Below are 14234 nucleotides of genomic sequence, written 5' to 3'. Positions count from 1 at the left end.
AAAGCCAGGCCAGCAGCACCCAATACGGTACAACATGAGGACTGTTGTTACCAATGATTCAATGGGTACTAATGTTTATCAAAACTGTACTGTTTGCCTCCCAGGGAACTCTTCTCTGTCAGCTTCAACACTGGTCACAGTCCATATCCTGGATGTGAATGACAACAGTCCTGTGTTGGTGGGAGACTACTCCTGGAAGTATCTGTGTACCCCTCGCTGGGAGGACCAGGCCTTGGTGCTGGCATCCCGGGACAGTGATGGTCCCCAGCACGGTGGCAGGCTCAACTTCTCCCTCCGCAGTGACGCCACCGTGCGCGGCAACTGGAAACTCACCCCCATCAATGGTCTGCCTCATCATCCAGATAAACTATCTTCCATTTTTTCACTAACACATTTGTATTTTATCTTGACAAACAGAAAGATCAACACACGCTCAAACCAACCTCTTAGCCCATCAGATACTTTCGTAACCAATCCAGCAGTGGAAATTGTTGTGACTATTGCCATGACAATACTGTAGGTGTAGTCACTGTAGTAGCGACATGGTGACTCAACGCTATGACATTGTAGGCTAGCACCATACTGTAGGAACTAGGACCCAGGAAACATTAACCTCTCTGCAGGATCAATCCAGATCGAGGTGTTGGATTGGTTGAGTCATGTCTGTGTAAGAACCACTACCAGACAGCTAAATTAAAGTACCAAATCAGACCACTTATTCTATTTGAGTCGTCACGGTGACGTTAGACCTGACACTCTCACTGTGGTTACCTGTGTATATGGTAACGTCATTGACGATCAAAAGGTTTTCAAAATAGAAAGCGTGTACGTGCAATGACATTGGAACGAGAACAATCCAGGGTGTTTTGCTACAGTGTGATGAACGGTGAATAGGATGCAATTCAGGGATCCATTCAGACCACCTGTTGATCCACAGACACGTGTAGAGAGGATTGGAGTGAGTGGCACTGAGACACTGACTGGCAGTGGAAGTAAATTGCCCCCATCCTTTCTTCTGAGGCTCTCTGACTAGGCAATGTCACTAATACGCCTAATGGCCCTCTTCCTGTCGCTGTGCCTGTCTGTAATGTGTCAGGCTGACACATTAATCAGACGTGTCGACTTGGCTGTGCTGACATAGTCTCTCTATTGATTCACTGTGACAACCTTTTCTCTTGAGTTTTTTTCTCTATCCATTTCTCTCTGACGCGTTATTATTGGAAGCTGCGGAGGCCGGCTATAATTATATTTCCCTTTTAATTTGTGTGATGTCACAGCTGGGGCCTGCCAGGCTGAAAGGCTAAGAGGCTAAAAGTGTACTTTTTCCCAGCAGCACTCAGCAGCTGCAAGACGCGTCCCTAATAACACCTGCTGCAGACGTGCCGTGGCGCACCTATTTACCTCACCTTTGTGGCTCTTAGCCCTCCTCCCTGACAACTGGAGAGGCTGGAGAGAGTGACGGAGGTGTGACGCAGCCTTTGTCTTTGAGAAGCTCACATAGTCTGCTGTGCCGTGCTTGTCCTAAGAGGGTACCAGTAGATTCCACTGTTCCTGTCCACCACAGAACAGGCAGTCAGTGAAATCTAATTAATCATAAATAGATACAGCAATGATTTACCTCTATATTTCCCATTATTCCTGGACTGTGATAAAACCAGATATATATTTTTTTTTAACTCTCACATACACTATTCCTGTCAATGATGACATCAAAGAAAAGTCACAATAAGAACCATTGAGGATGCGGAAGACCAAGGGCTCCTCTACTGTTTATGTCACTGACGCCTGTCCCTTACCTAATAAGATGATATACAGTGCATTCGGAAAGTATTCAGACCCCATGACTTTTTCCACATTTTGTTACCTTACAGCCTTATTCTAAAATTGATTAAATCGTTTTTTCCCCCTCATCAAAATACACAAAATACCCCATAATGACAAAGCAAAAACAAGTTTTTAGAAATGTTTGCAAATGTATATATAAAAAGTTTATATCACATTTACATACAGTACCAGTCAAAAGTTTGGACACACCTACTCATTCAAGGGTTTTTCTTTATTATTACTATTTTCTACATTGCAGAATAATAGTGAAGAAATCAAAACTATGAAATGACACATATGTAATCATGTAGTAACCAAAGAAGTGTTGAACAAATCAAAATATATTTTATATTTGAGATTCTTCAAAGTAGCCACCCTTTGCCTTGATGACAGCTTTGCACACTTTGCGCAAAACTGAAAGCGCGAACCACTGCTTTTAATCAGGGCAAGGAGACCGGAAACATGACTGAATACAAACATTGTAGCTTTTCCCTCCGTAAGGCAGTCAAACAAGCTAAGCGTCAGTATAGAGACAAAGTAGAGTCGCAATCCAACGGCTCAGACACGAGAGGAATGTGGCAGGGTCTACAGTCAATCATGGACTACAGAAAGAAAACCAGCCCCGTCGTGGACCCTGATGTCTTGCTCCCAGACAAACTAAACAACTTCTTTGCTCGCTTTGAGGACAATACAGTGCCACTGACATGGCTCGCTACCAAAACCTGCGGACTCTCCTTCACCGCAGCCACCGTGAGTAAAACATTTAAATGTGTTAACCCTCGCAAGTCTGCCGGCCCTGACGGGATCCCTAGCCGCATCCTCAGAGCATGTGCAGACCAGCTGGCTGGTGTGTTTACGGACATATTCAATCAATCCCTATCCCAGTCTGCTGTTCCCACATGCTTCAAGAGGGCCACCATTGTTCCTGTTCCCAAGAAAGTTAAGGTAAACGACTATCGCCCCGTAGCACTCACTTCCGTCATCATGAAGTGCTTTGAGAGACTAGTCAAGGATCATATCACCTTCACCCTACCTGACACCCTAGACCCACTCCAATTTGCTTAGGTCCACAGACGACGCAATTGCAATCACACTGTACACTGCCCTGACCCATCTGGACAAGAGGAATACCTATGTGAGAATGCTGTTCATCGACTACAGCTCAGCATTTAACACCATAGTACCCTCCAAACTCGTCATTAAGCTCTTAACCCTGGGTCTCGACCCCGCCCTATGCAACTGGGTCCTGGACTTTCTGACGGGCCACCCTCAGGTGATCAGGGTAGGAAACAACATCTCCACCCCGCTGATCCTCAACAATGGGGCCCCACAAGGGTGCGTTCTTAGCCCTCTCCTGTACTCCCTGTTCACCCATGACTGCGTGGCCGTGCATGCCTCCAACTCAATTTATCAAGTTTGCAGACGACACTACAGTGGTAGGCTTGATTACCAATAACGACGAGACGGCCTACAGGGAGGAGGTGAGGGCCCTTGGAGTGTGGTGTCAGGAAAACAACCTCACACTCAACATCAACAAAACAAAGGAGATGATCGTGGACTTCAGGAAACTGCAGAGGGAGCACCCCCTATCCACATTGACGGGACAGTAGTGGAGAAGGTGGAAAGTTTTAAGTTCCTCTGCGTACACATCACGGACAAACTAAAGTGGTCCACCCACACAGACAGTGTGGTGAAGAAGGCACAACAGCACCTCTTCAACCTCAGGAGGCTGAAGAAATTTGGCTTGTCACCAAAAACACTCACAAACTTTTACAGATGCACAATCGAGAGCATCCTGTCGGGCTGTATCACCGCCTGGTACAGCAACTGCTCCCCCCACAACCACAAGGCTCTCCAGAGGGTAGTGAGGTCTGCACAATGCAACACCGGGGGCAAACTACCTGCCCTCCAAGACACCTACACCACCCGATGTCACAGGAAGGCCAAAAATATCATCAAGGACAACAACCACCCGAGCCACTGCCTGTTCACCCCGCTATCATCCAGAAGGCGAGGTCAGTACAGGTGCATCAAAGCTGGGACCGAGAGACTGAAAAACAGCTTCTATCTCAAGGCCATCAGACTGTTAAAACCTCTCTAGGGTACGTGGGACGGTAGCGTCTCACCTGGCCAACATCCAGTGAAATTGCAGAGCGCGAAATTCAAAAATACTAAATTCAAATATTTAACATTCTTGAAAATATATGTGTTATACATCAATATAAAGCTTAACTTCTTGTTAATCCAGCCAAGGTGTCAGATTTCAACAAAGGCTTTACGGCGAAAGCAAACCATGCGATTATCTGAGGACTGCGCCCTGCATACAAATGTATGACAAATCATTTTCAACCAGGCAGTTGTGACACGAAAGTCAGAAATAGCGATATAATATATGCCTTACCTTTGAAGATCTTCTTCTGTTGGCACTCCAAAAGGTCTCAGTTACATTATATCCATAAAAACTCAGTTTAGCTGGCACACTTCAGTCAATAATCCACTCAGTTTCCCTCCATCAAAATGCATAAAAAATTAATCCCAAATGTTACTAATAAACTTTTCCAACCAAGTCTAACAACGTTTATAATTAAACCTTAGGTATCCTAATACGCAAATAAATGATCAAATTTAAGACAGAGAATACTATGTTCATTACCGGAGATAAATAAGAAAGAACGCGCTTTCCTCTACTGGAAGCCCTAGGAACTGCAATCTGGGAGGAGTTGGCCTTATTATTAAAATACTAGCCATTGAAAATTGTGGTAAGCTGACATTTTTTTGGGGGGGGATGGTTTGTCCTCGGGGTTTCGCCTGCCATATCAGTTCTGTTATACTCACAGACATTATTTTAACAGTTTTAGAAACTTCAGAGTGTTTTCTATCCAAATCTACCAATTATATGCATATCCTGGGACTGAGTAACAGGCAGTTTACTTTGGGCATGCTTTTCATCCGGAGGTGAAAATAGTGCTCCCTACCCTAATGAAGTTAAACAGCCATCACTAACATTGAGTGGCTGCTGCCAACATACTGACTCAAATCTCTAGCCACTTTAATAATAAAAAATTGCATGTAATAAATGTATCACTAGTCACTTTAAACAATGCCACTTTTTTGGCCTTCCCTGTGGCTCAGTTGGTAGAGCATGGTGTGTGCAACGCCAGGGTTGTGGGTTCGATTCCCACGGGGGGCCAGTACAACAAAAAAAAAATAATGCATGAAATGAAATGTATGCATTCACTACTGTAAGTCGCTCTGGATAAGAGCGTTTGCTAAATGACTAAAATGTATATAATGTTTACATACCCTACATTACTCATCTCATATGTATATACTGTACTCTATACCATCTACTGCATCTTGCCTATGCCGTTCGGCCATCGCTCATCCATATATTTATATGTACATATTCTTATTCATTCCTTACACTTGTGTGTGTGTATAAGGTAGTTGTTGTGAAATTGTTAGATTACTTGTTAGATATTACTGCATGGTCGGAACTAGAAGCACAAGCATTTCGCTACACTCGCATTAACATCTGCTAACCATGTGTATGTGACCAATAAAATGTGATTTGATTTAATTGGTGGAGTGCTGCAGAGATGGATGTCCTTCTGGAAGGTTCTCCCATCTCAACAGAGGAACTCTGGTGCTCTGTCAGAGTGACCATCGGGTTATTGGTCACCTCCCTGACCAAGGTCCTTCTCCCCCGATTGCTCAGTTTGGCCGGGTGCCAGCTCTAGGAAGAGTCTTGGTGGTTCCAAACTTCTTCCATTTAAGAATGATGGAGGCCACTGTGTTCTTGGGGACATTCAATGCTGCAGAATGTTTTTGGTACCCTTCCCCAGATCTGTGCCTCGACACAATCCTGTCTTGGAGCGCTATGGACAATTCTTTCGACTTCATGGCTTGGTTTTTGCTCTGACATGGACTGTCAACCGTGGCACCTTATCAAGTTGTAGAAACATCTCAAGGATGATCAATGGAAACAGGATGCACTTGAGCTCAATTTCGAGTCTCATAGCAAATGTATTTCAATTTTTTTAACATTTCTAAAAACCTGTTTTAGCTTTGTCATTATGCAGTATTGTGTGTAGATTGATGAGGAAAAAAATAAGAATTTAATCAATTTTAGAAAAAGGCTGTAACGTAACAAAATGTGGAAAAAGGGAAGGGGTTTGAATACTTTACGAATGTACTGTACATCTGACATAACATACGGTACATAATGACCAGTCAAACTGTCAGGCTGTGTAATGTGTGATATACTGTATGTCACACCTGAGGACCTGTAGTGATAATAGTAGAAGATAGAAGAAGATAAGAATGTCCTTTGTGTTGGTCCAGAGGTGCGTCACAGTCTCTCCGTCTCTTTCAGAACAGAGGCACATGAAGGGGAGCAGTGTCAGGGGCTAGCCAGGGGCTTTTGGACCCCCGGATAACAGCTAACAGTCTGATAGTAAACCCTCTGTTATACACTGCTGTATTTTGTATTCGTTTATAGATTAGATAAAGTATCAGTGCATTTGCACTGGAACCAACCTTCATCACCCCTTGGCCAGTGTGTTTGTTTTGCGTCACAGAGGGTCTACCAGACACAAGTGACAGGGTCCCTCACACATAGGGTATGTGTATGATAAACCGACCTAGGTCTTTCCTCTATCAGAATAATGTTGATGTGGGCTGTTGATCATGCCAGTATTTTACTAATGTTCACCAAAACCTAGCATTACCAATGAATTGGCCAGTATCCCAGACTCTTTACTGAGTACAAGCAGATGTTTAAAAATATATTTGAGGTAATGTTTTTCATTCTTGGACAGGCTTTGGAGCTTTTGGAATTTCCCTCTGATGTTTACTTTGCTTTTAGACGCTAGCCAAAATGGACAAAATTGTTCTGTGTACCGTCAGTCAAATTGGTCTTAAAATTACACTACATGACCAAAAGTATGTGGACACCTGCTCGTCGAACATCTCATTCCAAAATCATGGTCATTAATATGGAGTTGTCCCCCCTTTGCTGCTATAATAGCCTCCAGTTTTCTTGGGAGGCTTTCCACTAGATGTTGTAACATTGCTGCGAGGACTTGCTTCCATTCTGCCACAAGAGCATTAGTGAGGTCGAGCACTGATGTTGGGCAATTAGGCCTGGCTCGCAGTCGGTGTTCCAATTCATCCCAAAGGTGTTCGATGGGGTTGAGGTCAGGGCTCTGTGCGGGACAGTCAAGTTCTTCCACACCAATCTCGACAATCCATTTCTGTATGGACCTCGCTTTGTGCACGGGGGCATTGTCATGCTGAAACAGTAAAGTGCCTTCCCCAAACTGTTGCCACAAAGTTGGAAGCACAGAATTGTCTAGATTGTCATTGCATGCTGTAGCGTTAAGATTTCCCTTCACTGGAACTAAGGGGCCTAGCCCGAACCATGAAAAACAGCCCCAGACCATTATTCCTCCTCCACCAAACTGTACAGTTGGCACTATGTATTGGGGCAGGTAGCGTTTTCCTGGCATCCGCCAAACCCAGATTAGTCTGTTGTACTGCCAGATGGTGAAGCGTGATTCATCACTCCAGAGAATGATGGAAACCCATTTCATGAAGCTCCAGACGAACAGTTCTTGTGCTGACATTGCTTCCAGAGGCAATTTGGAACTCGGGAGTGAGTGTTGCAACAAAGGACACAATAATAGATGGCCATTATTTTTCATCCATTCATTTCAGTAGAATATACATTTCTGTCAGGACAACCATTGTTTGCTCTGGTAGCTGTGCTGTTATTACAGTCATGTCGATGGACAATTGAACTATCAAAAGAAACATGCAGTGTTTACAATCAATGTCCCTTCTGTGCTTTCCTTTCACGCTGGGATGTTGCAGCTGTTATTACTCTGTAATTAATGTCTGTCCTTTCTCTGAAAACAAATAAGAGTGGATTTGGCATATGCTGGGTCTGTGTTCATGTGTTTTCTCCTTGCCCTCCCACCCCTCAGAATATCTCCACAACTCAATCTGGTTGACAGCATCTGCTCTGTAAATAGAAAAGGACATCTAATAGATCCCTGTAGATTTGTTTCCCTGATGTTTGGCAGCATGTTGCCTGATGTTTGGCAGCATGTTGGAATAGAGTACTGGTCATCCTGAGACATTGTGTTCAGACTGACTCAGTCTCAGGGTAGGATGGGCCGCAGGTGCACCCTCTCCCCCTGTCGCAGCATGGTCTCAGCCCAGTCTGCCTGGTGATCCCCCATCTACAGAGGACAGACAAATTTGATGTGTTATGCGCTTCAGTACTCGGCCGTCCCGTTCTGTGAGCTTGTGTGGCCTACCACATCGAGGCTGAGCTGTTGTTGCTCCTAGAGGTTTCCACTTCACAATATCAGCACTTACATTTGACCTGGGGAGCTCTAGCAGGGCAGAAATTTGATGAACTGTCTTGTTGGAAAGGTGGCATCCTATGACAGTGCCACGTTGAAAGTCACTGAGCTCTTCAGTAAGGCCATTCTACTGCTAATGTTTGTGTATGGAGATCGCATGGCTGTATGCTAAATTTTTTACACCGGTCAGCAACAGGTGTGGCTGACATTGCAGAATCCACTCATTTGAAGGGGTGTCCACATACTTTTGTATATATAGTGTATGATTCTAGGAAAGGTTATGTGAACAATTATTTAATTTGACCAAGAATACGTGCAGAAAATGTAAAAGTTATGGAGCCCAATAAACTTTTGTCCTAAAGGTTTACCATAGGCTACCAATGTAATATCTGTCTTTCCCCAGACACCCATACCAACCTGTCCCTGAACATCCCATACCTGTCTCCTGAGGTCTACACGGTCCCCTTCACCATCTCTGACAGCAGCTCTCCTCCCAGGAGCACCTTCATCAACCTGCCAGGTGACGCATGTTGATACAGTCGACGTCGGAAGTCTACATACACCTTAGCCAAATATATTTAAACTCAGTTTTTCACACTTCCTGACATTTAATCCTAGTAAAATTCCCTGTTTTAGGTCAGTTAAGAATGTGAAATGTCAGAATAATAGTAGAGAGAATGATTTATTTCAGCTTTTATTTCTTTCATCACATTCCCAGTGGGCCAGAAGTTTACATACACTCAATTAGTATTTGTTAGCATTGACTTTAAATTGTTAAACTTGGGTCAAACGTTTCGGGTAGCCTTCCACAAGCTTCCCACAATAAGTTGGGTGAATTTTGGCCCATTCCTCCTGACAGAGCTGGTGTAACTGAGTCAGGTTTGTAGGCCTCCTTGCTCGCGCACACTTTTTCAGTTCTGCCCACAAATGTTCTATAGGATTGGTTGAAAAACGAGTTTTAATGACTCCAACCTAAGTGTATGTAAACTTCCGACTTCAACTGTATGGTTGAACCAGAATATATTGCTCTACGCAGTATAATTTCTCATGTATTACAACTGTAACTTTGATTTTGTCACAATAATAGATGGCCATTATTTGTTGTCTTTTCCTTTCAGTAGAATATACATTTCTGTCAGCACCACCATTGTTTGCTCTGGTAGCTGTGCTGTTATTACAGTCATGTCGATGGACAATTGAACTATCAAAAGAAACATGCAGTGTTTACAATCAATGTCACTACTGGGCATTCCTTTCACACTGGGATGTTGCAGCTGTAATTACTCTGTAATTAATGTCTGTCCTTTCTCTGAAAACAAATAGGAGTGGGTTGGGCATACAGTATGTTGGGTCTGTGTTCATGTGTTTACTCCTGGCCCTACCACCCCTCAGAATATCTCCACAACTCAATCTGGTTGACAGCATCTGCTCTGGGGTGGCAGGGTAGCCTAGTGGTTAGAGCGTTGGACTAGTAACCGAAGTGTTGCAATATCAAATCCCTGAGCTGACAAGGTAAAAATATGTCGTTCTGCCCCTGAACAAGGCAGTTAAACCCACTGTTCCTAGGCCATCATTGAAAATAAGAATTTGTTCTTAACTGACTTGCCTAGTAAATTAAAATAGAAAAGGACATCTCATAGATCCCTGTAGATGTGTTTCCCTATATGCCTGATGAATGGCAGCATGTTGGAAGAGAGTACTGGTCATCCTGAGACATTGTGTTCAGACTGACTCAGTCTCATGACAGGATGTACCGCAGGTCCATCCTTTCCCCCTGTCTCTGCCTAGTGATCCCCCTCTACAGCACACCGAACTGATTTAGTAAAACCCTGAGGCCTCAGGGGCATAGAGATGTTCTCTCCCTGTCATCGTGGTCTGCTCAGGGTATCTGTAATGTGCTTACGAGTGCTGAATATGTCCCTGTACTTTGTGAGTTGTGTTGACTATGTCTTAAATCACAGTGACGGTGTGTCCATGCAATGTGAGAGGAAACTGCAGGACCGCCGCTAAGCAGCTGCAAGGCATGCCAACCGTCCAGTCCACCGTCGGCATCCTACTGGGAACCCTGGGGGTCATAGGTAAGAGTAGCTGCTGTTGGATTGTAGACTGAACACCTTTAATTAAGCTACCAAGTTAAAATGGCCAAGTCAATCAATCAATCAAATGTATTTCTAAAGCGCGTTTTACATCAGCAGTTGTCACAAAGTGCTTGTACAGAAACCGAGCCTGAAGTATAAGCAAAATGGTCCTTTGTGTAATTTTGGGTCAAGATGATCTGAGTTCACTTAGGATCTTTTTCAGGATCTTACATTTGAGTTAGTCATGGGATATTTTAGTATGTATGGCCTAATTTTATCTTTCTTATTTGTCCCAGGAATCATTCTAATCGTTGTGTTTGTGAGGCTGTCCTACCAGAACCCTAAACCGCCGAACAAAACCAATCAGGAGAGAGAACCCCTGAGGATCTCACTGTGAGGGTACTGCCTGCATATGTCTCCGACTTTGCCCATATGGACAGGGCCATGATAGTAGAGCAATGATATAGTGAGAATGTTTATTCAGTACTGTGCATAGTATTTACCTAGTGGGTAGTTCTTATATTGCGGTGGTATTTGGGCAGAGCATTTGGGAAAAAATGCACTTCATTTTTCTAGATTTTTTTTTATTTATAGTAAATGTATTTGGGCACATCTTCCCAGTATAAATCAACTAATGGCAGCTTAATGACATTAAATAATTTTCACCATTATGATAACATTGTACCATCAGTAGGAGTAGTAACACCAATCACGATAACACCAATGATACATTTGAGGTAAATGAGGATTTTCTGAAATGGAGGCCATGTATACTAAAATCTAAGGCCATTAACCCTTTAAAAATCACTTACTAAAGTGATATGAGTAATAATTCTGCTCACAATGTAATTTTCCTTCATTTAAATCGAGTAACACCAAGCAAGACTTTGGATTTAGATACATCAAATGATCAATGGAATCCTCAAATGTATGATATACTAAAAGGGTATGATTGTAATGTTATTTAATAGACCACTCCCCCGTTTACAGTTTGCCACTGGAGGGAATGCTCACTAGAGGGAATACGCTTGTGTGTCGTGGAACACACCTTCCAAGTTGTTCATTATTTTGCGTAGAACGCATGCCTCTCGTTGATTATCCCTTACGTAATGAATGATTTTCGAGGCAGTAACACCAATGACATAAAACTGAGGGAGGGTCACATTATATTAGTAAAAAACGTTTTTTTTTAATATCCTACTGTTTTTATAGATCTTTACAGTATGTTTAATACTTTTGTTTACTTTCTAGCATTCAAAATAATAGATAGATATCTCTAAATCCCCCAAAACATGTCACAACAACCAGAGCCATACAGTATACTGTATATAGCGAGAGTTTGGCCAATGTAATTTCTGTCGGAACGCTCTGAGAGAGACACTTTTTGCTCCATAGCCATTGCTAAGTGATAATCAACGCTTTCACGTTGTAATGTTTATTTCTGATAGTTTTTAAAAACCTATGAAGATGTCCAGCGAAAGCGGATATGCAATTTGCTGACACCACAACACAGTAAAGACTTGGATACACATTATTCAGAATGCTAATAATTAAAAACGTCTGTGAAAATTGCTGCTCTGTTTTGCTTGTTTACAGATCCCTCGTGAAAAAGTACTACTGAATTACTACACAAAACCTACTGATTTTACTACTTGATTGCTATTGAGATGTGTAGTAAACCAGTAGTGATTTATGTAGTAATTTAAGTAGTAATGAGTGATAAATTGGGACGTTTCATGACTGGTGAACACAACATATTTCCTACTCAAATCACTACATAATTCTCTCTTAATGACTACTGTGTAACTACTGAGCTTTTGGGTATCTATTACACAACAGTTTCTAAATGTAGTTATATCATCAAACAATTATATATACATTTTGTATTTGTATTACATTAATTACATATTAAATTACACATTTACACTTTTTTGTTAATCCATTTGAGGCCTTGTCTTCATTCAGCGTTGACTTAACTATCTTCAGATCCTCTTTTTTTGTTGCAGCAACATTTCTCCACCCCGTAACCTTTTAGAAAATACAGACAAGCAGAAGAGACAACCAATTATAAGCCATTATCAATCATCAGCTAACAGGGGTCACATAAGACAACACAGAAAAACATTTGATAAACGATGTTAATTTTACCAACAATGGTCTCCAGTCTTCTTATGTCAAAATAGTTAAGTAGAATGGGTAAGTATACCAATATGAACATACCCAACATTTGCATACAAACACACATACTAATTAACTAGCATGACAAAAACAGAGGCTACATATCTACATTTCAATGTGGCTAGCAAACAACTAGGCTAAACTCAATACATCTCTATGACAATGGCTAATGGCTAATACGGCTAGCAATCTTTTTGATGTAGTAAAAAGTTATATAAATGGCTAAACAACGACATGAACGTTTTCATAAAATATAAAAGATGGTGCCAGCATAACGGCTATGAAAGACTGGATTACGAAGGGTGGAAGATGATTACATTCGGGATTGTCAAAAACAGTAGCTACGACTTCCTGTTTTGTCTTCTTTTGCGGTCGCGAAAAACCGGGGTAGTCTGGTTGTAGTGTTGTGATACTTATTCATTACCAACATCAAGTTGTAAAAACTCTACTTGACTGCTATAGACAAGCCTGTGTAGTAAAGCTGTAATGTTTTGACTACTTATTTATCAACATCAAGTAGTAAAAATGTATACCTGATTACTACTGGAAACACTACTGTTTTCCTACTGAATACTACAAAACTCTACTTGTGTATCTTGAGTAGTGCATAGTCTACACATTCACTACACACTCCCTACAAGACTCTACATAGTCACTACTGCACAAATAGGTTTTGTGTAGTAATTCAGTAGTACTTTGTCATGAGGGGTGGGTCATTTCATAGGGAATTGTCGGAGATGCTCTCGTATAGTTACATCACCAAAATATTGTGAATAAAGGCGCTAACGAGTATGTTGTTGGACAATGTATATTATGTATAACATGCGTATCCCATACATACGACTAAGAAAACTGGAAAGTTGAAACAAACATGGCGTCCGTTCTAAAAACCTGTCTGAACTCCCTTAATATATGACTCTGACTGCAACTCTACTGGGTCACAACTGGGACAAGGCAATTTGCTAGCCCTAAATACTTTAAACAATGCATAAACATAAAGGCAGTATAAATGGCTTGTATTATATGTTATCATTGACAAAAACATGTTTGAAATGTAACTATTCGTCATTTTAAAGTGTTTATGATGGTTTTAAATGCCACCGCAATTCAAGAACCACCCAAGTTGTAGAATTTTGGCATTGCTTATCTACAGCATTTATGAGACATTTGTTGCATTTTAGTTATAATATCTGTCATATTTTGTAACACACACAATACTTAGTTTTTCTCGCAATTACAATATTATCATTAATTAAGATTGCGTCATACTGCTATGCATTATAGGGATGTTACATGTAGTTATTTTAGCATGTAGCTATTTTATCTATTTCAAATATTGACATGTAATGATTTGTAAGAATCAGTAGGTTTTTCCTGTTTAATGTTGATTTTAAACCTTGTAATTAAAATGCACGATGCCAAATTTTTATCTATTCTTCGCACCATATCATTCCATTGATCACATTTCACATTGTAATAAAACTATTGAAAAGAGAAGCCTACTGTTCATTCACAATGCTTTTTAGAAGGCTTAACCACATCGAGGTTGATGTATTGTTAAAGCAATCCCAGGTTTAATACCCTGTACGTACCTTACTTTTATGGTTTTCTAATAAAATGGCATAAAATAACAAAAATAGCTTCTTAGTAAAGAGCAATTTTTCAAGCAAGAATTTTGCTAGGACTGTCAGAGTGGTCTGAGTGGGGAGGGGATAACTGAAAAGTAGTTATTATTGGCAGAGAGGTTTGGAATTCTCTTTCTTATTGGTCTATTAACTAATTA

The 14234-nt window shown here is 41.5% G+C and overlaps 1 protein-coding gene across 2 annotated transcripts in view; it reads left to right on the top strand.

Moving 5' to 3' along the window:
* The window catches only part of cdh16 (cadherin 16, KSP-cadherin), a 33243-nt gene extending 19295 nt beyond the window's left edge, over positions 1–13948 (top strand). The window contains exons 15-18 of one of the 2 annotated variants that reach the window (XM_014175512.3): positions 105–344; positions 8599–8715; positions 10157–10273; positions 10570–13948. In XM_014175512.3, coding sequence (XP_014030987.1) covers positions 105–344; positions 8599–8715; positions 10157–10273; positions 10570–10670 — 575 coding nt within the window. In that variant the 3' untranslated portion in view covers positions 10671–13948. The remainder of the gene's footprint in view (positions 1–104; positions 345–8598; positions 8716–10156; positions 10274–10569) is intronic. The other variant, XM_014175513.3, reaches the window with a different exon arrangement.
* Positions 13949–14234: the final 286 nt, after the last annotated feature.

Source organism: Salmo salar, chromosome 26 (assembly GCF_965601325.2).
Source record: "Salmo salar chromosome 26, fSalSal1, whole genome shotgun sequence".
Lineage (NCBI taxonomy): Eukaryota > Metazoa > Chordata > Actinopteri > Salmoniformes > Salmonidae > Salmo > Salmo salar.
The sequence above is the reverse complement of the archived record's forward strand: the minus strand, read 5'-3'. Positions and strand labels throughout refer to the sequence as shown.